The sequence below is a fragment of the Danio rerio genome, chromosome 22 (genome assembly GCF_052040795.2).
Source record: "Danio rerio strain M-AB ecotype USA chromosome 22, GRCz13ab, whole genome shotgun sequence".
NCBI lineage: Eukaryota > Metazoa > Chordata > Actinopteri > Cypriniformes > Danionidae > Danio > Danio rerio.
Window position 1 is genome coordinate 31,941,070 of NC_141042.1, and position 22,355 is coordinate 31,963,424.

At 35.3% G+C, this 22,355-nt stretch overlaps 2 protein-coding genes across 16 annotated transcripts in view; both read left to right on the plus strand.

Moving 5' to 3' along the window:
• Positions 1 to 10,422, plus strand: part of pla2g6 (phospholipase A2, group VI (cytosolic, calcium-independent)) — a 50,077-nt gene extending 39,655 nt beyond the window's left edge. For 5 of the 14 annotated variants that reach the window (XM_087302541.1, XM_087302545.1, XM_087302542.1 and 2 more), the window contains 6 exon segments: positions 2,220 to 2,356; positions 2,519 to 2,593; positions 2,783 to 2,937; positions 5,244 to 5,411; positions 5,525 to 5,598; positions 8,999 to 10,422. In XM_087302541.1, the coding sequence (XP_087158667.1) occupies positions 2,220 to 2,356; positions 2,519 to 2,593; positions 2,783 to 2,937; positions 5,244 to 5,411; positions 5,525 to 5,598; positions 8,999 to 9,143 (754 nt within the window). In that variant the 3' untranslated portion in view covers positions 9,144 to 10,422. 14 annotated transcript variants of the gene reach the window in all.
• A 4,175-nt stretch (positions 10,423 to 14,597) lies between these two features.
• baiap2l2b (BAR/IMD domain containing adaptor protein 2 like 2b) overlaps positions 14,598 to 22,355 on the plus strand; it is a 35,557-nt gene continuing 27,799 nt past the window's right edge. Inside the window, exons 1-5 of one of the 2 annotated variants that reach the window (XM_087303059.1) lie at positions 14,598 to 14,699; positions 17,674 to 17,900; positions 17,984 to 18,044; positions 21,231 to 21,306; positions 22,054 to 22,140. In XM_087303059.1, coding sequence (XP_087159185.1) covers positions 17,991 to 18,044; positions 21,231 to 21,306; positions 22,054 to 22,140 — 217 coding nt within the window. In that variant the 5' untranslated portion in view covers positions 14,598 to 14,699; positions 17,674 to 17,900; positions 17,984 to 17,990. Of the gene's footprint in view, positions 14,700 to 17,673; positions 17,901 to 17,983; positions 18,045 to 21,230; positions 21,307 to 22,053; positions 22,141 to 22,355 lie in introns of those variants that run through there. The other variant, NM_001080804.1, reaches the window with a different exon arrangement.

The window sequence follows — 22,355 nt, forward strand, 5'->3', positions numbered from 1 at the left end:
TGGTTTATTTATTTAGTGTGATTTTATTTTATGCAATATTTATAATTCTTTAAATTATTTCAATATAGCTTAGGCTATTTTATCAAGATATGACACAATTGTTTTGAGCCTACAAAAGTGGACATGAAATTTGTTACATTTTATGTCTTTCTGTTGTATTCATATTGTGTATTATCTCCAAAATAAGTTTAAAAAAAGAAAAAAGCAGCTCGCGGCATCAACAAAGCTGTAAAGGGAGCGCTCGATTGCTCGGTCTCTCACACTGATGACTTTTGAACTTTTAAACTTGACAAAAACTCTTGACAACCTTTACTGTCTGCTGTCTTTACTATGGTGTAAAGATTATTATGCATTATTGAAACATCAAGGAGAACGCAGCAAAGAAAGTCACCTTTAAATTAAAACTTTATTTTTTTTGCCACAGCCTTACATTTAAAAGCGAAACATAAAGGTGATCATACGCAAAATACTCCAGACTATAAGGCTAGATGTTTTCTTAACCTTATTTATTTATTTGTTGTTTATTTGTTTGGCGCATGTACTTGTATGCAATCAGAAAGCTAGTGTCCGCCTCTCCTTTCACTCTGCCTCGAAGCCCCAGTTGTCTCTCTTTGGCCCAAGGTATTCGGCGGGCCGAAAAAGGCCGGTCGCTGGCCGTGAGAAGGCCCCGATTTGGCCCAATTAGGCCCCGGAAGTGACAGTGTAAACGCGACTGGCCTTGGCTTGCCCTGGCTCACTCGCTTTAGGCGCGATAGTGGAAATGCGGCCAATGAATCTCAAGGCCCAGAGTTGCCCAGTGCAGACCTAAAAATAAAAAATAATTTCCTTACAAAGACAAGAGTAAACCCAGTCAAAACCCTTCAGTACCTCCAAATAAATTCCCCAAAACATCTAATTAACATCTCTAAAAAAAACCAGCAACTGTCTGGTAAACAAAGTTTATTGATTCATTTTCTTCAAACATGCCTCCTAAATGCAAGGTCTGCCAGTATTTAGCAGTCATAAGAAGGCCCTAGCAGAAGATTATCCTAGAATCCCCCCAGCAATGTTCTCAAACTACCTAAACCTATCAACTAACCTTAATAAAATAATATTTACAAGCTATGCCCTATCGATGGCCCAATACACCCTAGCAATACTCTACTGTTGGAGTCATCCAGATCTTAATTTATACCCCTATATACCTGCCTAGCAAAATCCATTTATAGAGCTTAATCGACTTTTCAAAACACATAAGCAATGGCTTAGTGGGTCTCCTAACAAAGACCTAATTCATCCAGTCCATGCCCTTCTGTACCTCCAAATAAATTCCCAGAAATGTCCAATTAACATCTCTAAAAACCCAAGCAACTGTCTAGCAAACCATGTTTAGCATTTCGTTTTCTTCAAACATGCCTCCTAAATGCAAAGTCTGCCAGAATTTACCAGCCATAAGAAGACCCTAGCAAAGACCTAAAGTAGATTTCTAAAGCCAGCTAACCTTAATAAAATAATATTTACAAGCTATGCCCTATCAATGGCCCAGTACACCAAAGCAATACTCTTCTATTGCAGTCATCCAGAACTTACTGTAAACCCCCATATACCTGCCTAGCAAAAAAACAATTATAGAGCTTAATCGACCATTCAAAACACATAAGCAATGCCTTAGTGGGTCTCCTAACAAAGACTGGGTCTCCTAACAAAGACACAGTATACCCAGTCAATCCCCTTCTGTACCTTCAAATACATTCCCAGAAATGTCCTATGAACATCTGTAAACACACAAGCAATTGTCTAGCTAGCCAAGTTTAGTGTTAAATTTTCTTCAAACTTGCCTCCTAAGTGCAAAGTCTGCCAGTATTTACAAGCAATAAGAAGACCCTAGCAAAGACCTACAGTAGATTTCTAAAACCAGCTAACCTTAATACAATAATATTTACAAGCTATGGCCCATCAATGGCCCAGTACACCCTCGCAATATTCTAATGTTGCAGTCATCCAGAACTTACTGTAAACCCCCATATACCTGCCTAGCAAAAAACAATTCTAGAGCTTAATCGACAATTCAGAACGTGTAAGCAATGCTTTAGTGACAACTCCCAACAGCACATAAATTCCCTAATTACACATCTGAACTCCTTAAGATGTAGCAGTGAGTTTTGCATTGTCAATCACCACACATATTCTTCAGAAAGAGGCTTGTTTTTAACTCAACTCCCATCTGTTTTTCTGTTTAGAGTAATGGTGACTAGCGTTCTTGCAGACAGACACCCTGGAGAACTGCATCTGTTTCGCAATTACGACCCGCCGGCCCTTCAGAGAGACCCTCCATACAAGTCTACAGCCACATTCCAGCCTCTTACTGTGCCACAAGGTAAATCTCTTTTGATTCTTGGGATGAAGCTGTTGTAATTATCTTTGTGGCACTGAAAAGCAAACTCATGTTCTTCCTCCCGTACTTTATATGAGCATTTTGATACGCTCCTGGATTCTCAGTTATCAAATGCTGCGTGAAGCTTCATTGTCGCTGTTGCAGGGTGGGAGGATGAAGATCTTTTGCTAGTAGGATATACTCGACCTCCCAGAAAGCGTAGGAAGGTGACTGATGAAGGTGTGTGTGAAAGAGAAAATGTGTGTGTGGAATGAAAAGGTCACAGTATGCAAGTGTCCTGGTGTTCACATTGAGCAATCATACCTCATGTTGGATCTAATCGGTCGTTTAGTTTGCTGGAGGCTAATCATCTTTTGCCCTTTTAGGTCTATATTGGGCTCCTGCTCATTCGCATTGTGTTTCTTTCAGAGCAATTAGTTTGGCGTGCTGCTCGCTCCAGTGGAGCTGCTCCCACGTATTTTCGACCAATGGGCCGTTTTCTGGACGGAGGGCTGTTGGCTAATAACCCAACGCTAGATGCCATGACAGAAATACACCAGTACAACAAAGCCCTGAAGGCACAGGTCTGATTACACCAGTTCTGTCACAAGAATTACCTGTTCAAGGCTATGTTTACATGACAGCAATGCAGTCAAAGTTTTATATCTTGCATTTTTAAAAATGTTTTACTCCTATTTGAAAATGTTTTCAAAACAATTCATGTTTACACATATTCTTGAAAAACTGCCAAAAACTTTGTTACATATGCCAAGCCAGGGGATGGCGCTGTCACCTTTTTAGTAAACGGTTTCTGTAGAGAAGTGATGATTAGACACGTCTAATCTCAGTTGTAAGAACAACACAAAATAGCTTGACTTCTAGTTGATAATTTGGGAAAAGTGGCAGAAGGTAGATTTTCCAATGAATCATCTGTTGAACTGCATCCCAATCATCACCTGCATGAACCCAAGATTCTCACTGAAACAGTCAAGTTTGGTGAAGGAAAAATGATGGTTTGGGGTTCAGTATGGGGCATGCGAGAGATCTGCAGAGTGGATGGCAATATCAACAGCCTGAATCAAGACATATAAAGACATTTGTCCTGCTCATTATATTACAAGCCACAGGAGAAGGCAAATTCTTCAGCAGGATAGTTCTCCTTCTCATACTTCAGCCTCCACATCAAAGTTCCTGAAAGCAAAGAAGATCAAGGTGCTCCAGGATTGGCCAGCCCAGTCATCAGACATGAACATTATTGAGCATGTCTGGGGTAAGATGAAGGAAGAGGCATTGAAGATGAACCCAAATAATCTTGATGAACTCTGGAAGACCTGCAAGAAAGCTTTATTTGCCATTCCAGATGACTTTATTAATAAGTTATTTGAGTCATTGCAAAGATGTATGGATGCAGTCCTTCAAGCTCATGGGAGTCATGCACAATATTGATTCTTTTTTTACTGCACCATGACTTTATATGTTATATTCTATACTGTACATCATTTCTATTAAGTCACACGACTTGGGTCTAAACAAAGTCAGACCTTACTGTCCTAATTAAATATCTAAAAATCAAGGCATGATCAAATTTTATTTTGCTAAAATAAGTGTAATCTAGAGGCCTTTGCCTTTTATATAAGCCACTTCTGATAGCAAATGATCAACTAGAAGTCAAGTTATTATTTGTTGTTCATAAAACTTGGATAGGTGACAAGACTTTTGTCAGGTAATGTAGTGACGTAAATCTACACTTTGCTGAAAAAAATCTACTTTGAAATCTTGTTTTCAAAGTTATGAATTTGCAGCCCCCAAAATGTAATTTTTGTGTAAACAAACGCACAAAATTGTTGATTAAATGGGCCCCAAATCTTCCTTTAAGCTTTAAATATTTATTAAAGGGTAAATGGGGTATTGTGATTTGAATGGCTTAATATAACATAAATGTCTCCTAATGAAATATGATGGAGGATTTATCCCTAGGTCCCTCAAATTCCTAGGTCACCTCAACCTCTAATTAGTGTTGGCAGTGGAAACTCAAGCCTTACCAGGGTGACCCATACTGAACTGTACTGTACTGTACTAAACTGTCTTTACTTCTCAGTGGTAATGAGGCACTAGTGAATTTACACAACCAACTTGAACCCAAACAGAGTGTGCGGAGGGAACTTTTTGTCCTTGCGCTAAACAAAATTTCACAAAACGGCAGCAGTTTTTTTGTGTTCCTTTCAATACTAAAATATGTGCTAACATTTCAAAACAGAGTTTTGATAACTTTCCCATTTAAAGCGTGACTCTTCTGTAGTTACGTTGTTTACTAAGGCCAACAGAAAGTGATAAGTTTAATGATCAAGGAACTTTACTGCTGTACCATGGCTGCAGCAGGCACATTGATATTTTGCAGCACCTGAAAACAGACTCCAGCTAGGTAATAGCGCCTACAGCGGCCATGGTACGGCAGCAAAGTCTCTTGATTATTATTAGAATACATGATGCAACTACAGAAAATTCAAGCTTTAAATAGGAAAATATTTTTTAAATTGTCTAACCTGATTCAATGATTTATGCTAAGCTAAGCTAAAAACGCTTCTGCCTGACTGGGAGATCGACTGAATGGATTAAAAAATGTTAAAACTCAACTGTTTAATCCTAGGTGACTAGTAGATGAAACTATTTCCAAAAAAAGTTTTCTTTTATGATGTAGCACAAATTTTTCTGAGTTGAGGAGTTGGGTTAGGTTAGGTTAGGTCAGGTTGAGTTGAGTTATACTTTATGCTTTATGGTCCTTTTTAGGAAAAAAAAACTGTCTCAGCCCATAGATGTCAAGTGTATGTCAGTAAGTAGTGCTTTAAATGTATTGCCATTAAAGGCCTGCCTCCTTTTCTGGCTCCATCAGGGTCGTGATGAAGATGTAACCCAGTTAGGGGTGGTGGTCTCACTGGGTACCGGTAAACCTCCTCAGGTGGCAGTGAACTCGGTGGACGTTTTTAGGCCTTCCAATCCAATAGAGCTGGCCAAGACCTTTGTTGGAGTCAAAGAACTGGGCAAGATGCTTGTGGATTGTGTGAGTTTACAAATACAAGCCTCATAAGACTTCACATTTAAAATAAGTGAAAAAGTATCGCCACTTTTTTGGTGTTGTTTATGATGATGGGTTGTTTTTGTTTGTGACGTCAGTGTACAGACTCAGATGGTTGTGCAGTGGACCGGGCCCGAGCGTGGTGTGAGATGGCTGATATAAACTATCACAGGTCAGTTGTGAAGGACTGATTCACCCTCATTCACATAACCCTGCTTTCAGAATTACTGTACTGTTGAATGTTTCTCATTCATTTTCTTTCTTTAATTTTATTTTCTCTTTTCTTCCACTCATTATTCCTTTTAAATTTGTCCTCCTTCTCAAATTTTCTTTCTTCTTTTATATTTCTTCCTTATTCTTTTTCTTTCTTTCTTTCTTTCTTTCTTTCTTTCTTTCTTTCTTTCTTTCTTTCTTTCTTTCTTTCTTTCTTTCTTTTCATTTTATGCTTCCTTTTAATCTACTTTCTCTTTTACAATTTATTTTTTTCTACCTAGATTTCATTACTTTTTTCTTCCTACCTGTCATTCCCATCCTTACTTTCTTTTTAATTGTATTCCCACTTTTATTCCTTTGTTTTCTCCTGATTTTTATTTGTATTTCTTACCTTTCAATTTCTTCATTCTTTTCTTTGTTTCTTCCTTCTTTATATAATTAATTTTGTCATTTTATTCTTCAATTGTTTTTTCTTTTTCTTTTTTCTTTATTCTTTATTCCTTCTTTATTTCTTTGTCTTTCTTTTTTCAATTAAATTCAATTCAGCTTTATTTGTATAGCGCTTTTACAATGTAGATTGTGTCAAAGCAGCTTCACATAAATGGTCATAGTAACTGGAACAGTGTGGTTCAGGTTTTAGTGTTTAAGTTCAGTTCAGTTTAGCTCAGTTCAGTGTGATTTAATCATTACTGAGAGTTCAAACACTGAAGAGCAAATTCATAGATGCGTAGCTCTACCAATCCTGAACCATGCGAGGCAGTGGCGACAGCGGAGAGGGAAAAAAAAACATCACCTGATGGGAGTGAAGAAAAAAAACCTTGAGAGAACCAGACTCAGTTGGGCACGACCATTTTAAAATCTCCGCTGGCCAAAAGTCTTGTGCAGAGCTTCATTCGCCGTGGTTGAGGCTGGAGATGGCCTCAGCGAAGACTCGTCTGTCCCTGGAGCGTCGCTGGAGTCAGACTCATGTTCTCCACACCCCACGACCATCAGCGCAGCAGCAGCTCAGGATATGGCCTGGTCCCGGATATGTATTCCTTGGGATCATCTCGTCGCTGGTCTTGGATCCAATCAGTGACTCTGCATAATCTGAGGACCTCGGGATGAGTATACCCAGGTGAAAATAGAGAATAAAGAAAGTAATTAGCGTAGCTGCTGTTCATAGTGTATATAAACAAGATGCAGAAGCCTGTGTGGAACCCGCTAGGTGATGCATTGAGTGTATGCTTTACTAAACAGATAGGTCTTTAATCTAGTTTTGAACTGAGAGAGTGTGTCTGAGCCTCGGATGTTATCAGGAAGGCTATTCCAGAGTGTAGGAGCCATGAAAGAGAAGGCTCGACCTCCTTTACTTGATTTTGCTATTCTAGGTACTACCAGAAGCCCTGAGTTTTGAGATCTTAAAGAGCGAGTTGGTTCGTAGCGAGACAGAAGGTTGGTTAGATAAACAGGAGCTAGATTATTTAGAGCTTTATAGGTGAGAAGTAATATTTTAAATTCAATACGAAACTTAACAGGCAGCCAGTGTAAGGAGGATAAAATTGGGGTGATATGATCATATTTTCTAGACCTGGTAAGAACTCTGGCAGCTGCATTTTGTACTAATTGAAGTTTGTTAATAGAGGATGCTGGGCAGCCAGCAAATAGATCCTAAATCCTTCACCTTTCATTTCTTTTTATATCTTATCCTTTTAAATGTATCTTCCCTTTTCCTTTTTTTCACATCTTTCATTTTTTTCTTTCTTCCTTATATTTTATTCACTCATTTATTCCTTTCTTTACTTTTCTCCGTCTTTTCATCTGCCTTTCATTTCCTTTATTCTGTCAGTCCATCCTTTTACTATTAATGTTCATCCATACATTACTACTTCCATACATTTTCTTTCAAGAGTTCCCACTTAGATATGCTTGGCATTTAAAGCAGGTTTGGCATGCTGTCCCGGGAGAGAACCCTGAGCTCGGAGATATTTGAGCCCAGGGCTCCCGCCTGGCCAATAAGCATATCAGGGGATCCGAGATCAAGTAGGTCTCGATAGCTCCCCCTTTAGAAAAAGGGGGGAAAAAGAGGAGATGGGGTGGAAGGGGGGGATTCTTCCAACGAAGATAGAGTGAGCTAAGATCGCTCTGATTGGATTGTTACTGATTACGGATGATTGGCCAGCAGTGCTCAATCATATCACGTGCTCCTCTCGAAATTAGTTTATAAAACTTCACTTATTCTTCTTCCCTATTTCCTTCCTTTTTCCGTATGACTTCCTTTATTTCTTCCCTCATTCTTTTTCTTTTCCATCCTTCCTGTCTTAATTATTTGTCCTTCCTTTCCCTTTATTCCATTTTTTTCCCTGTCCTTTCCTCATTTCCTTCCAACATTTCATTTCCATTGTTCTTCCTTCCATTTACTTTACTTTCCCTCCTGTAATTACCATATATTTATTTTTTCTCTTGTTGTCCTTTTTTAATTTATTGTCTTTTTCCAGTTTCCTTCTTTCCTTCACCTTTCATTTCTTTTTTTCTTCCTTCCTTTCTTTCTTTAGTCCTTCCCTTTTACTTTCAATGTCCACCCATATGATATTTTTTCCTTCCACTCTTTAGCCTTCTTCCTTATTTCTTTTGTTACCCTCTTTCTTTCAGCCTCAGTCTTTTTAATTTCCATCCATCTTTTCTTTAGTTTTTGTCCTTCTTAACTTTCCCTCCATTCCATAATTTTTTCCTGTCCTTTTTTCATTTCCTTCCAACATTTCATTTGCATTGCTCTTCCTTCCGTTGTTCTCCCTTCATTACCTTCCCTTCTTAAATGACCCTTTCTTTCTTTGTTTCTTTCTTTCTTTCTTTCTTTCTTTCTTTCTTTCTTTCTTTCTTTCTTTCTTTCTTTCTTTATTTCTTTTATTTTGCCCTTTTAAATTTAGTTTCCATCCTTCCTTCACATCTTTCATTACTTTTTTTCTTCCTTGCAGTCATTCTCTACCTTATTTTCTGTCTTTCTTTCTTTTTATTCCCTCATTCATTCCTTTCTTTACTTCTCTTCATCTTTTCATTTGTCCTTTATTTCTTTATTTCACTCCTTTCTTTTATTTGTGTCCTTCCTTCCTTTTTCTCAGTTTCATTACTCCTTTTTCCTGCCCGTCACTCATTTCCTTCCAAAATTTAATTTCCATTCTTCTTCCTTCCATTGAGTTGCTTTACCATTACCTTCCTTCTGTTTTTACTGTGTCTTTCTTTTTTTTCTGTCCCTCATACTTTCCATTTCAATTAACTTCTTTCATTTGCACCTTTCAATCAATTAATTCTCTCCTTTTGATTACTTCTACCTTTGACTCGCTTTCATTCTCACGTCGTCTTCTTTTTTTCCTGTGTGTCAGGTTGAGTCCTCAGCTGTCGCAGGAAGTGATGCTGGATGAGGTCAGCGACGCTGTGTTAGTTGACATGCTGTGGGAGACTCAAATGTACCTCTACGAGCACAGAGATGTCATACAAACCCTCTGCCAGCAGCTCCTGCAGCTCTGACATCAGCCATGAAGGTCTAATAAGCAGGAATCTAACACAAACACCGATTCTGTTTACACTTAGTGCGTCTACGTTGTTTTTGTGGCGTTTCATTAATTTAAAAGCAGAATATTTATGAAAGAAGAGAATTATGACACTTTTTTCCTAATATGATTTGTATGTCCGATTCTGAATTGGACCAAGGTTAATGTATGACACGTGAAGGATTCAGAGCGTCATCTTATATGAACTACCACAATACATACATTTAAATATTGCATTACATTACATTACATAATTTAGCATATATTGGCATATATTTTATGCAAAATTTCTCTAATAATATGTTCAATGTCTGCCATTAGCTTTAATCAGGGTGACGTGTTCATAAAATATGTTTTTACTCATTATTTGTCAGCCTACACATCACTTTTGTTCATTTTATCTGACATTTATTGATAAACTGACCTGGAAATTGCGATTGTAACCACTGTGATTTGCATAATAATAAGAAATTGCTTGCGTTTATCATTAATTATGCAAATATTTGAACATTTTCTTGATGACATCTCTGTCTGCTATTTCTATGTCTTTTGATGTCAATTTGAAGCAAAAACCTTGCTTTTTTCTGTCATGAATGAAAGATAAACAAAAAAGGTAACTTTGTGTTATTTTTAATCTCACAAATCAGACGATTCTTCTCAGAATTACAACAAAATTAAATAAAAAAAAAAGTAAATTATTAGTATTATTAAAATTAAGAATTAAGCGACTACCTATAAGCTTGGAACTGCAAAATAAATGTTGGATTTTATGAATAGAGTAAGATGTTTAGGACCCAAATTTTATAGATATAATATCAGAATTGTGAGATTAAAATATTAGGATTCAAATGTTTTGATTTATTCATTAATCTTTTTTTATTTTTTCGTTGTAGCCTTGCATACTTGAATATTTTAATACTGCAGCTGTAGCATCTATATGAAAGTTACTCAGATATTATAGAATATACTGATGTTTTTAACAACATGTATCTGGTCTAACTTGAATACCTCTTTTATTGCTCATTAGCCTTGCTGTATTTTTGTTTGGTTTATTGACTAGCATATTTATCATTTATTTGTCTACAAAAATATCTTCTCACGTGGTAATAACTTGACACTGGAAGTTTTTCTGAGACCAAAGTAAGCATTTATTCACTTTATTCCTATAATGACCTGCTGTTGTGGCACTGATTTAAAAGTGATGTAAATCCTGAAATATTAATAATTATAATAATAAAAAAAGATGATTATTGAAACTTTTTTTTGCATCTACATTTTATCGAACATGCCTGATTTGTTTTTAAATGATAATTTAGCACTTCCACTACAAATGAACTAAAACAATCATTTAAAACAATAAGGTTATGCTATGAATACATTATATTACATACTCTCAAAAATTTGTTTTTTTAGGGACAACTTAATTGTTTTATGTTCAATGCACTTACATTTGTAAAAACTAATGAGTTAACTTAATTATTTCATGATGTCCCAACACAAGTTAATTTTGTGCAACCCAGCATTTCTTTGCAGTGTAAAAGGTACATTTTGTTTTGGGTAATTTTACTCATCAAGATTCTTAATAATAAGCTGCTTAACCATACTTTAATCATGTTATTTTTAGTAAAAGAGTGAATATACAAATAATAACCAGTCTACCAAAAAAAAAAATAAAAATAAAAATAAAAAACATTGTTTCTACATTTTTACTATAATACATTTTAAAAAAAAAAAACACAAATTTAATAAGGGGAAGGATTGTCTTAAGGTTTTGAGTTTATTCATGTTCTGTTGAAAGTAGGGCTCAAAAAGTCCAAATTAGCACAATTTCCTTAAAACAAACAAAATAAATTAACAAATTAATATTGATTATTTTATCATGTTTTTTTAAGAATTTTGTTTTTGACTCAGTTGTGAAAACAAAACAGTATTTATTTTTACATACCTTAATATTGACTAACTAGATATCTTGTTTAAATATTTGGATTAGAAACAAGACAATAACTCTACAGTTTGCAGTGTAGTCCTAAAGTTATTCTTGATACAGATCTGGAAAGTATTCATAGAGCTTCACTTTTTTCACAATTCTTTTGTGGCTTATTCTAAATCTTATTAAATACATTTATTTCCTCAACATTCTACACACAAAACCACATAATGACAACGTGAAAAAAAAGAGTTTTTGAAATTGTTGCAAATGAATTAAAAATTAAAAACCTGAACAATCACATGTACATAAGTATTTACAGCCTTTGCTCAACACTTTGTTAATGCACCTTTGGCAGCAATTACAGCCTCAAGTCATTTTGAATATGATGCCACAATCTTGGCACACGTCTTTGAGAATTTTTGCCCATTACTCTTTGCAGTACCTCTTAAGCTCTTATCAGGTTGGATGGGAAGCGACAGTGTACAGCCATTTTCAGATCTTTCCAGAGATCTTTAATAGGATTTAGGTCTGGGCTCTGGCTGGGCCACTCAAGGACATTCCCCGATGATTTGTGAAGCCATTCCATTAATATTTTGGTGGTGTGCTTTCAGTCTTTGTCCTGCTGGAGTATGAACCGTCGCCTCAGTCTGAGGTCAAGAGCACTCTGAAGCAGGTTTTCATTCAGGATGTCTCTGTATTCATTCATCTTTCCCTCTATCCTGACTAGTTTTTCAGTTCCTGCTGCTGAAAAACATCCCCACAGCATGATGTTGCCACCACCATGCTTCACTGTAGGGATGGTATTAGCCTGGTGATGAGCGGTGCCTGGTTTTCTCCAAATGTAACGCCTGGCATTCACTCCTAAGAGTTCAATTTTAGTCTCATCAGACCAGATAATTTAGTTTCTTATGATCTGAGAGTCCTCCAGATGCCTCCAGATTCCAGGTGGGGAGTGGCTTCTGTCTGGCCACTCTACCATACAGGCCTGATTGCTGGATTGCTGCACAGATGGTTGTCCTCCTGTAAGGTTCTCCTCTCTCCACAGAAGAACACTGGAGGTCAGACTAAGTGACCATCGGGTTATTGATCACCTCCCTAAGACCCCTCTCCTCGATCACTCAGCTTAGATGGCCGGACAGCTCTAGGAAAAGTCCTGGTGGTTCCAAACAGCTTATACTTATGAATGATGGAGGCCACTGTGCTCATTGGAACTGTCAGAGCAGCAGAATTTTTTTCTGTAACATTCCCCCGTCTTGTGTAATGAGACAATCCTGTCTCGGAGGTCTACAGACAATTCCTTTTTCTTCTTGCTTGGTTTGTGCTTTGACATGCACTGTCAACTGTCTTTTCAAATCATGTCTAATCAACTGAATTTACCACAGGTGAACTCCAATTATGCTGCTGAAACATCTCAGGAAGGATCAGTGGAAACAGAATGTACTGACCTTAATTTAGAGCTTCACGGCAAAGGCTGTGAATACTTATGTACATGTAATTTTTCTTACATGTGAGGTTTTATATTTTTTATAAATTTGCAATAATTTCAATGTTCTATTTTTTCACATTGTCATTATGGGGTATTGTGTGTAGAATTTTGAAAAAAAAACTGAACAAAATTAGATACACTTTCAGATTCCTGGCAGTTGGTATTAATCAGTTGGTTTTGCTTCCACATTTTTGTTATGAGATCAGACATATTTCTGCACTTTTATGTTTTATGTTAGAAAATATCCACCATGTGAGATAAAAATTTAGCTTCAATAACAGTACAAGTAAACCTTATTTTGTAATAGCATTTTGAGATTTTCTAAAACACATTAAGTTTGTGAAACTCTTAAAGCAAACCCGTTTGCCATCAGGGGGTTAATTTATGTCTCCTGAAGTGGATCAGTCTGTTTTTGTAACCAAAATATTTTCTATTTAATCTATTGGAAACGCAAATCGCTGACAATGTCAGTCGCACAAAATGTGCATTCGGCCATCACTGCAGTTTATAATTTAAATATTTACAAAAACGCATTGATCCACTTCATAAGACTCGCATTAACCCCCCGGGCGGCATATGTCTCAGTACAATTATAGATTTATCCACTTTTGGAAGATTCAAAAATCACTATCCACACCATTTTACAGCATGGAAGTGCTAGGACAAAAATTTTAACTGATCTTGACTGTGTTCATCTGACATTGAAATTAATATACAGAGAAGATGGCTTGAGGGTAAGTAAATTATGGTTTCATTTTTCATTTGGGGTGAACTATTCCTTTAAAGTTTACAGCTATGTCACACAACCTGCTTTCTCAAATACTCTTCTGATAAAATTATTCCTTGAAGTTAAATACATTGAAATAATTAAATGGCCAGACCAGAGTACTGATATAAACCTAACTAAAAATTTTTGGAAAGTCCTTGGTGAAAAAGTTAAGACTAAGAAACACTACAGCTGGTGAACTGTGAAAGAGACTGAAGAAGAGTGAGCTATACAGTAGTCAACATTTGAAGCGGATCATCACCTTTTATTACAGTTGTACTAAAACTATTGAACAACAGCCATTCTTGTCTTAGGACCATTTTGAAAAACGACTTTGAGACACTTCAAATATTGACCACTATATATACAATGGTAGATCTATTATGTAAATGGATCACATGTTGTGTTCATCCAGTCAAAATCATTTGAAACTTCAATATGCAAGTATGACAATGAATCCAGGGTTTAAGAATGCACAATGGGAAGCATCAGAGTACAAATACTCAGGAGTAATTATGAGCACTGCGAAACTTGTAACATGTAAACCCTGGACTCTGTTACCTGGGGTTTAGAATGACTTAGTTAACTATTTCAAGTGTGAATGCTGGGATATATTGGGTTAACCGTGGAAACGCAGCAGCAACTCTAATTCAGTGGAAAATTAATGATAGTTTACTACTGCATACATGAAAGAATATAGCATATTATTGTAAATACTATAATGTTTTTAAACCATACTATAGTAAACTACAATTTAACCATAGTTTTGTTGCAGTAACTGTAGTTCATCCATGATATCTGATATCTAACCCCAAAAAAAGAAGATTATCACAATGTTCCACTAATAAAGCGATTTAAATTGATTTAAATCTAATTGTCTTAAGGGATCAAGAAATATGTGGTACTGGTATACCTGTCTTTAAATTACAAATGTGAAACATTCTTTCACCTGGTTTTAACCCTTATTGTGTATACAGCTAACCGTATTTGTTAACTTCATTGAGATTGATTACAATTAATTTTATTTCATAAATGTAAAATGTCTGGAATGTTTTGTAAACACTCCAGGGTTTTTTTCAATGACCATAATGCACACAATATACTTACACTAAGGAGAAGATACTGTTGAATATAGTCACTATTTTTGTTTTATGTGCGCTCAAAAGTATTTTCGTAGCTTCTTAATATTATGAAGGCATATGGTCTGCTTTCAGGACGTTTTTCTGTAGTTTTCTGGACTTCTGAACAGTTTCTGTCACTGTAGGATGAGGGAGCTCTCTGATATCACCTAAAATATCCTAATTTATGTTCCAAAGATGAACAAAGGTCTTGGGATTAAAATGACCTGAAGGTAAGCAATTAATAATTTTGCACACATTTTTGTTTCATTTATGGATGAACTAACCTTTTAAATTAACTTTTTCATTTTTGTCATCATTCGCAGTGGTGGAAAGAGTACTGAAAAAGCATACTTTAGTAAAAGTACCCTTACTTGCCTAAAAATGTAGTGTGAGTAGAGTAAAAGTACCTGTTGTAAATATTACTCAAAGTAGGAGTAAAAAGTAGCCCTTTTAAAAGTACTCATGAGTAGTAAGTTTTATGCTGTTAAAAGGTTGATGCATTTACATGTAATTTGTTAATGTGTGTGTAAATGTAACATTTTGTAGTGCATTTAGTTATTGCCCAGCAGGCACACAACATCATACGACGTTAATATTAGGTTAAATTTAGGTTGTGATCAATGTCTAGCTGGGCTTCCAGCTAACTCTATCAAGCCTCTTCAACGGCTCCAGAACGCAGCAGCACGAGTTGTCTTCAATGAACCTAAACGAGCACATGTGACTCCGCTGCTAGTCCGTTTGCACTGGCTGCCAGTTGCTGCTCGCATCAAATTCAAAGCTCTGATGTTTGCCTACAAAGTGACTTCTGGCCTTGCTCCTTCTTATCTGCTCTCACTTCTGCAGATCTATGTGCCCTCCAGAAACTTGCGTTCTGTGAATGAACGTCGCCTCGTGGTTCCATCCCAAAGAGGGAAGAAATCACTATCGCGAACGCTCACGCTCAATCTGCCCAGCTGGTGGAATGAACTCCCTAACTGCATCAGAACAGCAGAGTCACTCGCTATTTTCAAGAAACGACTAAAAACTCAACTATTTAGTCTCCACTTCACTTCCTAATCTGCAATTGCCTCTGAATATCACACTAACTGTACCCAAAAAAAAAAAAAAAAAATTTACTAATACTACTAATACTTTCCTTCTTAGACTTTACAGACCTGAAACTTGCCTATAGCACTTATTCATTGTTGCTCTTAGTTGTGTAAATTGCTTCCTTGTCCTCATTTGTAAGTCGCTTTGGATAAAAGCGTCTGCTAAATGACTAAATGAACTAACAAAATGTAAATGTAGTCAACGTCTAAGGACAACATTATTTTGATGTTCAATAATGACATCAAATGACGTTGATATTTGGTTAATTTTAGGTTGTTAGAAAGTGACCAAAATCCAATGTTGAGCCAACAACTTAAACCAACATCCTATTGTTTTTAAATACTGACATTTATTCATCAGTTATGGCAACCAAAATTCAGTGTCTGATAGATGTCATAGTGGTAATGTTGACACAACAAGCTGTAACATCATTAGACGTTGATATTTGGTTGGTTTTAGGTTGGGCATTGGACATTGACTTTGGGCTGAGATGAGTTCTGATGTAAACCTGATTTTCATTTTCAAACAAAATGCAACGTCTCCACACTGTTAGGGTACAATTTCAATCTGATGGCCAATTGACGTCTTGTGCCTGCTGGTTGTTTAAGGCCATTTAAGTCATCATACAGTAAATATCCATCATCTTCTCATCAGTGACATGCATCTAAACCAGGGGTGCCCATACTCGGTCCTGGAGGGCCGATGTCCTGCAAAGTTTAGTTCCAATCTCAATTAGACGCACCCGGGCTAGCTAATCAATCTCTTACTAGGCTTTCTACAAACATCCGTGCAGGTGTGTTGAGGCAAAGTGGGGCTAAAATCTGCAGGACATCGGCCCTCTAGGACTGTGTTTGGGCATTCCTGATCTAAACAGTCTCTTGGTCAATGCATATAAAGATTTTAAACATCTTCTTGGACACTTAATGCTTCTAAACAGTTTGTTGCAATGTAACGTGCACATGTCTTGAAGTAGTTCATTATGATGCAATTTACCTTCTATGTGTGATTTGATTGTACAGGAATTACAGGACTGATTTTTCTAATTTCCATGAACAAGAAATATTAAAGTAGCGACTGCAGGTTGAAGAAAAGTAGTGAGAGTAAAAGTACAGATACATCACTAAAAATGTACTGAAGGAAAAGTACAAATTTTTAAAACTACTTAGTAAATTACAATTTCTGAGAAAAACTACTCAATTACAGTAACTTGAGTATTTGTAAATAGTTACTTTACACCACTGTCATTCGGACATAAAACAGTTCCTTGAGGCTGAAATTATGAAATGGCCAGACCAGAGTCCTGATGTAAACCTGATTAAAAATCTCTGCTAAAATCCTTGACAAAGTTATGGCTAAGAAACACTACAGTTGGTGATCTGTAAAAAAGACTGAGGAAGAATGATATGTACAGTAGTGAACATTTGAAGCAGATCATCGCCATTTATCAAAGTTTTGCTGAAACAATTGAGCGACAGCCATTCTTGTCTTAGCCATTCTTCCACTTTAAATGTTGACTACTGTATATACCATTATGTAAATCAAACACTTGCTGCTTTTATCCAGTCGAAATCATTTGTAATTATTTTGTAATTAATAACACACACACACACACACACACACACACACATATATATATATATATATATATATATATATATATATATATATATAATATATATATATATATATATATATATATATATATATATATATATATATATATATATATATATATATATATATATATTTTTTTTTTTAAACTAACCCTTTAAATTCTCTTAAAAAAAAAAAAATCCTAAATTTAACGTAAAATAGTTCCGTGAAGCTAAAAACATTGATATAATACAATGGCCAGACCAAAGTCCTGAAGTAAACCTGATTAAAAATCCTTGGTGACAAAATTATCGCTAAGAAATACTACAGTCGGTGATCTGTGAAAGAGATTGAAGAAGAGTGAAATATACAGTAGTCAAAATCATTTGTAAGTATTTTGTAATTAACATAATTTTTGTTTCATTTTTGGATGAACTAACCCTTTAAATTAACTTTTTTTTTTTTCATCATTCGGACATGTGAGTGGTGTAAGTATCTAAAGCGTCACTTCTACATCTGCAGTGAGTCTCCCTTGCCCACCTGTCAGACGGACACCCTTCTCCACGCTCAGTCATGGGACGAGTAAATAATTCAACACTCCATGCGTATCAGATGTGGTCTTCTCTCTCTCTCTTTATTTCGTACTCCCTCTCTCTCGTCCTCTAATAGGCATCAACAAGTCTCTGAAGACATCAGGAGAGTGTGTTATCTGTGTAATAACTGCAGCGTGAAAACTTTCACTATCACAGGTATGTAAAGAACCCTCTTTATCTGTTAGTAATTCTGCAGTTGATCATTGTTGCTAATGTTACATGTGTATATTTCCTCTCAGAAACAGGATGTCTGGAGTGAACAGTGACCTTTTACACAGATCAACTTTGAGTGTTTATAATGTGAGTGTTCTGCCTACAAAAGACTGTAGTGTTTTTGAACTTTACTATAGTAAAATGTGTTATGCTGTATATGTTTTACAAGTCTTTGTTAATTCAATTCAAGGTTACTTGTATAGCGCTGTTCACAATAGTTATTTCTTCAAAGCAGCTTTACAAAAAGTGTACATGATTACATATTAATCAAATTCGCTAAAGTTAAGGTTATTAGTTGCCATAACTTTATTAGGTACTTATACCTTTAATTAATTAGGTACTTAAAGCTTTCAACTTATTGTATAGAAACATAGTTAACCTGCAGTTATATAGTATATGTGATATCGTATATTTGGTACAGAGTATATATACACAATAAAACCTCAAAAGTTAAGGTAACTCAAACCATTTAAGGAAACTGATTGGAATAAAATATTTAAGTTCAGAAACTAATCCTAATGAGTACTGTGAATGTAATTTATTTGAGTAAATGAAGCAGTTTGAGCACAGTAAAATCCAATAAATGAAGGGAACTTAAACCAACTGAGTACTGTAAAACCAAATAAGTTAAGTCAACTCAAACCGTTTGAGGAAACCAATTGCTACAAACCATTTAAGTAAAAAAAAAAAAAAACCTATGTGAGAACTGTGAACTTACTTCGTTTAAGTTGAAGTAACGAGGTATTTAATTGCCTTCAACACTGAGTTCAAAACTCTTTTCAAATAAGTAGTATTAACTTTTCAGTTGATTTTGCGTTAACTAAACTTATTTTATTTGGTAAAATTGACTGATGGGTTTTACAGTGTATGTGTACATGTTCAATGAAGTGTATTTATGCAACAGTATTCTTTATAATTAACTGATAACCCTTAATAAATACTGTAGTTTAGTTTTTACTAGAGTAAACACTGGTGTATTATAGTATAAAAAACTACAGTACTGGGTAAGTTGTTTATATTATTGTAGTATTTTATAGTATAGTAGTAATTATAATGTATTAACATGTCAACTGAAATTACAACTATAGATCTACCACAACAAATTGACTCGTACTTTACTATAGTATGGCTCAAAAACCCTATATTATTTACTATACATTACTATAAAAAAAAATTCATATGTCTGTTCATTATTATTCTGTTTATTATTAATTACAATGCCATATTAATTTTAATTAACGAGAATATACAACCACACATTCTTTATTCAATTATTCAACTATTATTGGTTGAATAAAGTCTTTCATCTGCATGCTATAGTGTGTGGTTATAGATTAGAGTTATATAGATTAAGTAGTATCTTTAAAGGTATGTGTACAATTTTTAACATCATATTAATTACAGTAAAATCTCTGACATTGATTTCAATCATTGAACACATTATGTATACTAATATATATGACGTCAAACCTATTATAGTCTCTTTTTATATGGAATGTTTATTTTATATTGTTTATTACAGCGGTCCCTAATTAATCGTGGGAGTTACGCTCTAAAAAGTAGCCCACAATAGGCGAAATCCGTGAAGTAGTCAGTTTTTTTTTTTTTTTTTTTACAATTATTATGTTTTAAGGCTGTAAAACCCCACCACTACGTTATTTTCTTAAATAGGCATCAACATTTTCACACTTTTTTTCTCGTTTAGACATTCGCATAATTACTATCCACTTTTTGTACGATGGTTAGCTTCTTCCGCTGCTTTTTGGGTGTTACCATGGGTGCCTTTGACGGTGCAAAAAGTTTCGTCATCATTGTGGGGAGCAAATTTGCAATCATACAGTATAGCACTTCAGAGTCACACAGCTAGCAAAGATATCAATTTGGCAAGCTGAACACGTTCTGTACTGTACAGGAGGTACGGCACGGAGGACTTTGATTGACAATGGTCTACAGCCAATCAGGACGCACAACACAATCTGCTAATCAGGACACAGAACACATTACGCTTAAAAAAAAAACATGTCAAATTGCAAAAAAATCTGCAAAACCGCAAAAGGTGAACTGCGTTATGGCGGGGGACCACTGTATACTTAAAAAAATTCATGTCCATTTAAAATATAAATAACAATCATTCTAATATAAAACGGTACTTCTTGCTAAATGTTCCATTATAGTTTATATAAGGGATAAAGTACATCCTGAAGGTTGTTATCGTAGAATAAGGCCCAACCGACTCGTTTATCAGCAGCCTTACGCAACGCAAAACACTGTTGTATAAGACTGATGGCTGTATTTTGCAAAAACAATAGTTTGGATGTACTTTATCCTCCTTCTTACACAGCTTCTTGCGACAAAACCTAAATATTAGACAAAACGTTGTTCTGAGCCATAATACTTTAGTAATTCTTGAATTAAATGCAAAGCTGACAGAAATGAAAATTACTGAAATCAAAAATCAAAGGGGGCCTAATAATAATTCTGACTTCAACTGAGTGTCCTCCATTACATTTACCCTCCTAAACCTCACACCCATCCCGGACGAGCCCCCATATGTAACCCACCAATCCTACTACACTCAGCCTGGTCTAAACTGAGATCGAACCAGCTAATTATTAATATTATTTTTTGCATGGGAGTCAGCTGCTCTAACAAGGAGGCTAAAGTCCTAGTCTGTCGCTAGAACATCTTTATAAGTTAGATGAACGATGTTTACCTGCATAGCACTTCGCTACCTGGCCTCCGTTAGAAACATATTCAGTTAAAGTCAGAATTATTAGCCCCCTTTGATTTTTTTTCCTTTTTAAATATTTGCCAAGTAATGTTTAACAGAGCAAGGACATTTTTAAGGTATGATTGATAAGTCTTATTTGTTTTATTTCGGCTAGAATAAAAGCAGTTTTAATTTTTCAAACACCATTTTGAGGACAAAATTATCTAGTAAAATATTGTTTACTGTCATCATGGCAAAGATAAAATAAATCAGTTATTAGAAATTAGTTATTAAACTATTATTTTTAGAAATAATAGGTAAATAATTCAGGAGGGCTAATAATTCTGACTTTAACTGTATGTATGTAAGTATGTATGCATGTGTGTGTGTGTCTGTGTCTGTGTGTGTGTGTGTATATAAATAAATGTCGCAACTGACTAATAAGATTCAAGTGTTCCAGTTGGCTGTTTAATAATTTGAGATACTAATTAGCTAATGCTAATATTTAAAAGCATCTCAGAGTAAATGTTGACAGTATGATGGTGTTGTTTTGGTTTATTCAGAACCTCATGGATCAGTTTAATCCTGGCTTGCAAAAGCTGGTCACTTTAGGAAACAGCTACATCAAAGCTTTTCAAGGTAAGCATGTTGTGTGTTTTAAAAACAAATGTATGCAAAAGCAATGTTTGATGCATTGAAGTTTTTTTTTTTTTGTCTGTTTTGTTTTGTTTGAGTGTTTTGTTTTGTCTGATATTTATGCTGGTTTATTTTTTTTATTTTTTGTTCAGTTTTTTTTTTTTGTTTTAATTTTTCTTGTAGGTTTGTGGTTTGATTTTTATTTGTTGGGGGGGGGGTGGTTGATCTTTTTTTTCTTCATTTGGTTATATCTAAATTCATTTATTTATATTTCATTATGCTTTGTTTTACATTTCTTTTGTTGTTGTTTTTTGTATAGTAGGAATTTTTGTTTTATATGTGGTTTAGATTTTTTGTGGTTATTTTTTTTTTGTCAGTTTATTTAATTTTTTTTTTGTATGTGCGTGTGAAAAGCGTCTTTAAATATTTTATGTTTACTTTTATTTTCTGTTGCATTTATATTTCTCCAAAATGTTGATTCTTATTGTTATTATTATTGTTAATGTTATTTTTCTAAGGTTTTGAATTTGATTGTTTTGAATTTGATAAAATGCCAAACCTACTGTAAAAAAACTCATCTCAGAACATTTTGTGGTGGTCTATTTATCTAGTAAACACTTCTATACACTAGTAAACACAATCTATACCACCAGGGGCTTATTTTAGCTATTAATAATATCATCATGATCATCAGGGAATGCTAAAAACGCATGAATAAACACTATTTTTCTGTTTTTCTCCTCATCAAAGCGTTGGCTCTGACAAGCGAAGCCTACTTCAGCGCTCTTGCTAAGATGGGCGAACAAGCTCTCAGCACACTATCATCTAGATCACTCGGTAAGAATCCTGTGCGTCTCTAAAGTAGTGCCAGCTGGGCAGATTGTGAAGCAAGATGTCCACTGAGTTTTTAACTCTACTTTCTGGCTGTACTAGCGCATGTTTGTCCTACAGACAATAGATGTTTCAGCGAACAGCATCCAGCGCCAGATGCTTCATCTCCTCTGTCGAAAAACACAAGATTTGGCTGAGAGAAACCTTCAGGTTGATGCCAA